The sequence below is a fragment of the Anabas testudineus genome, chromosome 5, assembly GCF_900324465.2.
Source record: "Anabas testudineus chromosome 5, fAnaTes1.2, whole genome shotgun sequence".
Lineage (NCBI taxonomy): Eukaryota > Metazoa > Chordata > Actinopteri > Anabantiformes > Anabantidae > Anabas > Anabas testudineus.
In genome coordinates this window covers 820,412-829,505 of record NC_046614.1, presented here as the reverse complement: position 1 = coordinate 829,505, position 9,094 = coordinate 820,412, and the positions used below count along the sequence as shown (strand labels likewise).

Below are 9,094 nucleotides of genomic sequence, written 5' to 3'. Positions count from 1 at the left end.
ATTGACTGTCAGTTCAATCACAACATTAACTGACATTAAAAAATAGACATTTAATATAACATTTTAAATAATGCAAAAATATATAATAATAACAATGAATAACAATACAAATAAAAATCTATTCTACATGGTAAAGCCCCTGAGTACATCTCTGTACTGTCCATACAGAAACCTACAGACTGCCAGGTCAGATATACCAACTTAAAACTGCTGGGCAAATTCCTTCTATAAATTAGGTCATTCAACTCAGTTAGCATTTTAAAAAACCTTAAATGACTCATTTATATTCTTTTCCTTTTCTTCGCTGATGTTGTTTTTGTGCATTGCTGTATTATTTACTTTTTGTTAGATTAGGTCTCAGTCTCTCTGTTGTATTATTTCTGACTAATGCTTTGTACTGTTTGAAGGCTTTTGATTGTGAAGCACTTTTCTTTTGTAGAGCGCTATAAAAATTATTTATTTAGCTTTACTCTATGAAATATCAAAGACATGCAGTACATGAGACAATTACTTGTAATTTCATTGCATTCCATGAAGTATGAATCATTGTTTGAATGCACTGGTAGGCTACCAACACACTTGCCATGGACTAGCAGATATTGCTGAAAAAAGGCTACTCCTGGTTGGCTTAAAAATCTGAAACAAATCTGAAGTTCATTACTTGCATTAGAAGGAGACATTTTCAATACTGAATAGTGTATGGGTAAGATTGCTGCCTGGGGTTCGAATCCCAGCTGTGGCCTACCACCAGTAGAGGTCCTTAGGCAAAACCTCCTCATGCTTACCCTGCCTACCATTGTACCTTGTACCTAACTCTAAGTCGCTTTGAATAAAAGCATCTGCCAAATGATTAAATGTAAATGGAATACATAGACCAGCTGACACTGACGCATGAAGAAACCCCTCAAGAACACAAATGTTATATTATGAACATAATTCCTAAATAAAGTTCCCTGTCCAGTAAATTAGTTTTAGATCGAGTTTGATGTACCTTCTCTTTGGTTTAAATAGATTTTGTATGGTAGAGTAGACTTACAGTATAATAAATTAGCTGTAGACCTGTTAAAATGTTACAGCTCTGATATATTGACTGATAGATATTTCTGTCTGGCTCCATCCTAAGCACAACTCTAATTAACTAGAATGTGTGAAACCACCTGTATTTGTGCAGGGCAGATAACAAGATGGTAGCAGACATATTTTGGGAGGCATTATGAGTATTGGGAGCATGCCGAGTCATGGATAATGGATGAGTGGAGCGTGCTGCAGGAGGGCTCTGAGAGGTTTTTATAGATGTGTTTCCACTGTGGAATGACATTAGAATCTAGATACAGGGGTCAGAGAATGTTTACGTTGCACAGATGTAGTACCACAAAATCTTTATTATCGCCTACCATACAAAGTGTAAAGGGCAACTAAATACATACAGTAACTGCAGAAACATAATAGATAAACGTACAGGACATGAGGGTTCAGGAATAGTTTGATGATTAAGGAACAAAATGTGAATCACATGCTGTGGCTGTGACTAAACCTCAATCTAACTACATAAAATGTCAGAACAATGTGTGCAGCACTCTGCATCAGAGCCCTACATCACAAATGTGAAGCAAATAATGTATTGCATAGAAAAATGTCCCCAGCGACTGATGTATGACTCTCAATAGTGTAACTGTGCAAGGGTTTTACCTACTTCATATTCACTTTGGTACTTTAGTTCAGTGAATAAACCTGATCAAACATTTTTGATCCCTGTATTTCTTCTTATCATGACATATTTGGTCTTTCAACAACCACTTAGAAAATATGTTAGACACAGTTTTTTTATAAGGGATCACAGGCCAAAATGGTTGGGAAGCACTGGTTTCATCTTCAAACTGCATTTTAACCATATTATATGGTGTTTTAGGTGAGAAAAAATGGGGGTTAATGGACTAATTTTACTGCAATGTGGTCACATTGTGAAGTACCTTAAGCTCCTGGGTTTCATCAGGCTGCATCTGTAGGCATTTCTTCTTGCTGCATTGGAGTTTTAGATATGTGCCACAAGGTGTCAGTGCGAAGCTGTTAAGGAAATGATGTTGTGTGCTGCCAACCAATCTTTACCGTCTGCAACACAACATACAAGAAAGTGCAACTCATATATTTCACATCTAACCAGTTGGAAATGTGAGTTGGATTCGATTAAAGAAAAAAAAAACATTTATATTTGAGATGAATGCAGCTACACTGTCTATAAACTAGCTTTTAGCTACAGCTCAATATTGTTTCCAACCTGCTGGATAGTGATGGTGCACTCTGATGTTACATGAACATGTTTCTGAGGTTCAATGACTTCCCTACAGTCACAGACTGAAGAATGATCCAGAGGCAACTGCAAAGCCATGAAGAGAGAGGCGAGAGTCACTTCCCCATGTTGTTATGGCAACATACCTGCTCGTCAGTACAGCATCATCCTTGAACAGAGACAGAAGTCGGTCTGATGTGAAGAAACACAACAGACAGAGAGAGAGACAAGACAAGAATTTTAACATTTTCTCATTTTGTTAGACGCAACATCTAAGATGTGCTGTATCTCACAGTCCAATGCAGATTTAAATCATGTCCAACTGAGACAAAGACACACAACATGATGGGAATAACTCACATTCCAAACAAACCCTCAGCACAGCCTACTGCTTGACAGAACCTACTCGAACTTGCCACATGTGTGGGTGGACCTGAAATTCAATGAGCCCTAAAAAATAAAAAAGTTACTTCCTACCAGAGTCTCCAAAACTTTACTGGGATTCTCGACAAAAGACTGTTGTTTTTACATTTGTTTGGCTATAAGAACTTCATCAAACAATTAAACTACTGTTAATCAGCAATTCACATTAAACTGTGCTGGCAGAATAGTCACACCATGTTATCAAGCAAGCCATGAACGGCCTGGTGAAGTTAGTTTGAAGCAAACACAGCAGCACAGACTGTTTGATCTACAGCTATGCTATTGTAGGTCAACATGTTGTCATCCTACTGACACTTTGGCTCTGATGTCTCATACTCCTGCTAAAGGTAACCTCTGGCACTATTTGACATCATGGGCTCAATGTTGAATGAGTTTCAGCACACAAAAAAAATTCTGGATTAGACTCATTAAAATTGTCACACTGCTGGACTCGCCCACTAAACTCTGAAGTGTTGTTGACCCATGCAACCACCACAGTCGCTGTCCCACACGGACTCTGATCTTTGCTCTAGTCATTGATTATTGACACACATGGGTTATTACTGAAGTCGGCTTACATCTCTTGTGCATCTTGTACTGTTATTGTCATTATGATATACCTCAGGTCTGAATGAAGCCTAACCCTAACCCATTATCTGATGTCCTGGGAATGGGAACTGGCTGCCAGTGCTCATTAGACACCTAAAAACTTACATCTGTTGCTGGAAGAAAAGCCATGTTGGTACCTCCTCCAACTTAGTCTCAGTGAGCTCTATAGGTAGCTAAGTGGTTGCAATTGTGACAGAAGCAAAGGAGGAAGTCTGTGCAAAGGTGAGGTAATATAGTAAGTGGAGAGGAGGTGGTGGATAGATGGGTTGAGGAAATGTTGGATCCTAAAGGGTTTCGATTTTTCAAATTTCCTATGTTATGTCAAACAATATTAGGTCTTTAGGTTTGGAAGACTTGCTGCTTTTAACTGTCAAACACTGACCTCACACAGACAGGTGCTTTTCAAACAGTAACTGTACAGGTTTCTCTTATCGGCCTCTGCATCTACTAAATTATTACTATAACCAATTTAGCATCTTTACAGTGTGTAAGTTGGACATATGAGAGATTTCAAAAGAAATTCACAATTCTTAATCATTATCATGACAAATACTAACTCGAAATCACCAACATTTACCTCAAGGGGCTTTACACTATGTCCCTAGCACCTTGAATCAGACAATGAAAAAGTCCTGCATGTTACATTGGTGTGTGTGCTCTGCATATCAAAAACCATTAAAACTAAAAGTACAGCTAACAAACTGTCGCATTATAGAAGTCGCAACATATGAAAATATTCCACCTCCAGTAGAGGAATATTAATGACTAATATTTTTGGCCTGATATGTCCCTAGCTAACTGACCTACTGAAGGCACCTAAATACCATATGCATTTATGGATAAGCAAATATTCTAACAATAATATTAACAATAACGTCAAACACACCGAAAACCAATCCATATCCATATGCATCATGTGATTTGCGCACAATGCATGTGATATTTTGCATAACTAAACAGATTTTGTGATCCCTGTGCAGGGACTGTACAAATTGCACATTACAGTAGCAGAATGTCGTAATTTATTTTGTATCAGGATACACACATTTGTCACTAAGATTTTGTTCTCTTTATAGACACTGTTCAGGATAAGCTGTATCGTCTTGATGTGTGTTTCCAGCAGGCTTATCAAACTGGGCTTCAGACATCATGAAGTGGATTCTGAAGCATCTATTTTTACTGTATCAGCTGGTGAAATTCTTTCTTCTGGTGACGGCCGTAAGTGCTGACAGAATGACTAGTGCTTGCAAGCAACATTTTGTTGTTGTTTTGTATTGTCAGGTTTTGTACTAAAATGTACTTTCCTTTTTTGTGACAATGTTGTTAGGTTTTCAAAGGGTTAAGTTTATATCTGATCCTAAATCCCCTTTATTCTGGTCATGGAGGCTGGATACTCACAGGATAATGATCTCACCTTTTCTGCTGTCACAGCAAATCCCAGATAGACATTATTTTAACAATTAAGGTCTGAACCTCTACCACCAAACCATACTAAATATGGATCAGAAAGTGAATTGGGCATAATACTGTTCACCTGAATACATGTTCAAGTGTAAACACTGTGTTTTCCTGGGTCAGTGGGATAAATTAATAGCTTTAAAAGCTTTTTTTTTTTTCTTTTTGTGAAATCTATTTTGCAAGATGCATTTTGTTTGTAAGAACTGTACTTATATCATTTCATAGCAATCTGGACACTGAAAAGAGCTCTAATAGTTTGAAGTCTCCCACTAAAATAAGGGTAAACCTGTGAGCGTGGTGTTGCAGGCTTACAGCTGTATTGCTCTGGATGCATCTGCTCGCTACAGTCATCTCATGCTGCAGCAGCCTGCCAGGTGAAACACAAGAAGGCCAGTCTCACTACAGGCAACGCCACAGTCAACCTGATTAGCCTACTGAAATGTATTCTATTCTATCATTATATATACATGAGGCTCTTGCACGTTAAAACCTATACTTGCAGTGTGGCTTCGTGGTCTTTTGGGACCCACACTGAACTGAATGTTTGCATTCAACCTGAGGGCCTCTTTTTGTTTTCTTAACAGTGCTAACGCAACCGAGCCTGCTCACGGAGGCGGGTAACTTTATGGTAAAAGTGTTCTGAGCGGCAGCTCAAGTGTCCAATGGAGAGGCAATTCGTCGTTCAAATCAGCCAATGGGGGCAGAGGGGCGCTGCGCTTCTCCTCTGAGGGACACGTAGGGGCGGTGCTTGACGCACAGGACCCACCTCTGAAGGCCACGGGTTTGGTTGCACACAGGCTGCAGTTTCAGTTTGTTTTATTCACCATTTTGAGTAGCTGAGGGTAAAAAATAAGAATATTTGCGTTTGGAGGAGAAGTCGCTGCCGTATTTTTATTTTGACGCGCCCACCTCGCTCCCCTCGGTGTTTTGCAGAGCGGGAATCTCTATTTCTTTTTCCCCCTGTGCTTTTTCTTCTCCCCCCCTTTCTTACATCCTCAACCTCTACAGTAACGTTATTCCTGCAAAATGTCAAGACCAGTGAGGTAGGTGTGCTAAATCTGTCCTCTGCTCTCCGTGAGTTAGGAACGACGCCGTGCGGCCACGCTTCGCTCATAACATGCACGCCTCGACCATGTTGTGTTTTATGAGCTGGGAATTTGTTTATTTCATGAAAAAATAATGTGTGTGTGTGTGTGTGTGCAGCCGCTCTCTAACATGGATCCCACTGTGCACGGTTCGCCATGTCTTGTGGAGACACCGCCGCTGGGTCGTGTCTCATGCTTTCTCTACGCTCCGTGCTCGGCTCCATTGTTGCCGAGCGGACAACGAGTCGCTGAGGTTCAACCTGCGACGTTTTACGGCTCACTTCAACCTGGCCACGATATTTTCCCTCTGTGTCTGAGAGGAGAATATGGCTACCCATTCATCCAGGGGAGGCTGTAAAACGCTAATACCCCGTCCACACACACACACACACACACACAAAGAGAGAGAGCGAGGAAAAACGACCGGAGGAGGAGGCGAGGTGCTCGGCCTCGGGATTTGATCTCGTTGCCGCGCAGACTGGGCATGTCGGTGCTGTCGGTCGCCATTACATCGCATTACACAGCATTTGTAACGTTTTTCTACTTTTCCCACAACAACAGAAAATCGTGTTTCAGTCAACGAACATGTCGTCGCTGTAGTCGAGCTCTATTTTCAACGCTGGCACTGAATTAACGCTGCTGGCTGATGTCAGAGGAAGGCGGAGAACAGGCGGTCACCACACCCCCTGTGTCGGTCCGCCGCGGCCGGAGCTGGAGCTGGAGCTGCCTCCGAGCTCCAGCTCCAGCTCCGGCTCCTTTAATCCTAATCAAAATGTCCCGTAACTTCATCACCAGTCATTTTGACGGTATATAACGTCGAGTCGATGGAAATCTCGCGCTTTCTCTGCTCATCAAATGAACCGATCTGTGTCTTTAAGAGAAGATGGTGACTGAGTCTCAGAATAACACGGTCACACACAAACGTGTCTAAATATTATCAGTTGTGTTGCACCGTCACAGGCCTACTTGGTATTTAGGTCAGAGGCACAGCATGAGAAATGCTGTGTGATGATGCACTCAAGGTTTAGTCCTGCAGCCTGCACCATGCGCTGCACACCTAGTTTCATTAAGAAGTTATGGTCACACCACACCAGCAGACCATCGGCTTTTCCTGTTGTTGTCCACGTTAGTTGTCTACAGGTGGAGTAAGTTTGTGGTGGTGCTTGTGTGAGTCACCCTGTTAGAACGGAAACACGCCCACCGGTCCCCACTAACATGAAGGAAACTAGTTGTCTGTTTTCAGTGTTCAGACGCAGGACAGTGCCACACGTGTGGGGAGGTTTACCTGACAGTTGTCACGACTGAGAATAGAGGGGTGAAATTATAGTACAACTCCTTCCACATCATTATTGTTTTTGTTGGGGGCGGTTTTGCATCTCGTTCCATGCTGATACCGATTCCAGCACCTTCATTCTGGGTGTAAACTAAATACAAGTCTTGCTCTCTTTTGCAACAGATTACTTCACAGGTCCACAGACTCATGTATGAGGGACTGCTCTTACGTTGACAGTATGCCATTACACTATACACTGACACTATTGCTACACTATACACGCTATGCATTCTTTTATTCGGTCCTGTACGTGAATGCAACTTAAAGCAGAAATCATTGTGACACTGACGAAGAAACTCTGGTTTTTGTGGCGTCTGATCAATACCTGACCCACATAGCAGCGTCAGTATCTGAGCTGATAGCAACTGTATGGATCAGGTTGGTGAAATCCCGTGCATAATTTTGGTGTCTGATAAGACTCATCCCACCTTTACCTGAACCTGTGTGGTGGCTTTTGGTCAACCATTATCAACATGTGTTTGCAGCAGTTTTTTGAAAGTGTTTACAGAAACCAGGCTGCCCTCTCCTGGGGAAAAAGAGGGAAAAGATCACTTCTCCAGTTTCTACCATGTAATTTCAGTTAAAGCTCTGTCTTGCTGTGGAATGTAATTATAAGAAAACATCTAATATAATAAGCAGAGGGGCAGTTAGCAACTTTCATAATTCACAAACAGATATGCACATCACAAGTTAGCAAAGGTCTCTATATTGCATATTTTACAAACAAAACAAAGGAAGATGATTGTGAGTTCTACAAAAAAGAGCAAAGCAAACAAATGGCCACATGTGATAAGCTGCAACTAGGAAATGTTTGATGTTTACATTTGATAAATTACTTGCAGACATTTGGTATTTAAGCCCAAATTAGTGTGTGTGTGTGCAAGTGCGCCTGTGTGTTTATGTGGACAAGATGCTCACACTGTTTATCAGGATCACGGTAATGACGTGACTTAATTTTCTGTTATGTTTTCAAAAGTTTGCATGAGTTGAGCAATCAGGACGTGGAATTCCCCGGGGTTTGTGTGGAGATACACAACTACATATCAAAATCAAACAAAGCCATGATGTGTGTCATGGTACAAATAAACAAAAAGACAGGATATAAGTCATCAGAAGATGAAACTTTATTGGTCATAAACCAATAGGAGCTAGAGCTGCATTTTGAGACTATTTTATTTATTTTAGCAAAAACATTAATGTCTTGCAGCTTTTCTGTTTATTTTCCATGTGCTTCTATTTTTCTTCCATGTTCACATTTAGATAAACTTTAAATGAAACATAACATTCAAAAGACAAGTTTTCAGTGTGTTGTGATACCATATGCCGAATATGATATGTTGATTGTATTAATTGACAATAAGCATTCACTGCATTTCCTAGAAAGTTGTGAAATAGTACCACTTAGTCCATTAACAAGGCTAGATCTCCTACATGATGAATTACATCGCCAAATCCGCAAATCATCACCCACTAGAATAGAGTTGGTTGGAAAATGGTATGTTGCTTTCCCTGATATTACTGAGACGGAGTGGGGGTGTGTGGAAAGTTGGGCGGGCATGTTACTAACTGCACATGTCTGAGGCTTTTACTATGGTGAGTGTCGGTGTATGTGCGCATCTGTTGTTGTAATATAAGCAGTTGTAAAAGTTTATGGCACCGTTACACCCCCACTCCTACTGCCCCACTGCTCTAACATGGTATTTAATCGGTTTAGGATCAGATACACTTAGTTTTCACACACATCTTGTGCAGTCATTTATCCTGTGGTTGTAAAGTGTGATCACTGCACAAGAAATGCATTTGTATTTGTTAATGTATATTTATCCAATATAGACCTTTTATCACTTTTTAAAAATACATTTTACCTTTTGTTATATTAGCTGGGTGTGCTGATTTAGA

General features: G+C 40.7%; 1 protein-coding gene across 1 annotated transcript in view; it reads left to right on the top strand.

Annotated features, from left to right (window-relative positions):
* The first annotated feature begins 5,544 nt into the window (after window positions 1–5,544).
* Window positions 5,545–9,094, top strand: part of nucks1a (nuclear casein kinase and cyclin-dependent kinase substrate 1a) — a 13,094-nt gene continuing 9,544 nt past the window's right edge. Inside the window, exon 1 of the mRNA XM_026344571.2 lies at window positions 5,545–5,820. Within this exon, the coding sequence (XP_026200356.2) occupies window positions 5,804–5,820 (17 nt within the window). The 5' untranslated portion in view covers window positions 5,545–5,803. The remainder of the gene's footprint in view (window positions 5,821–9,094) is intronic.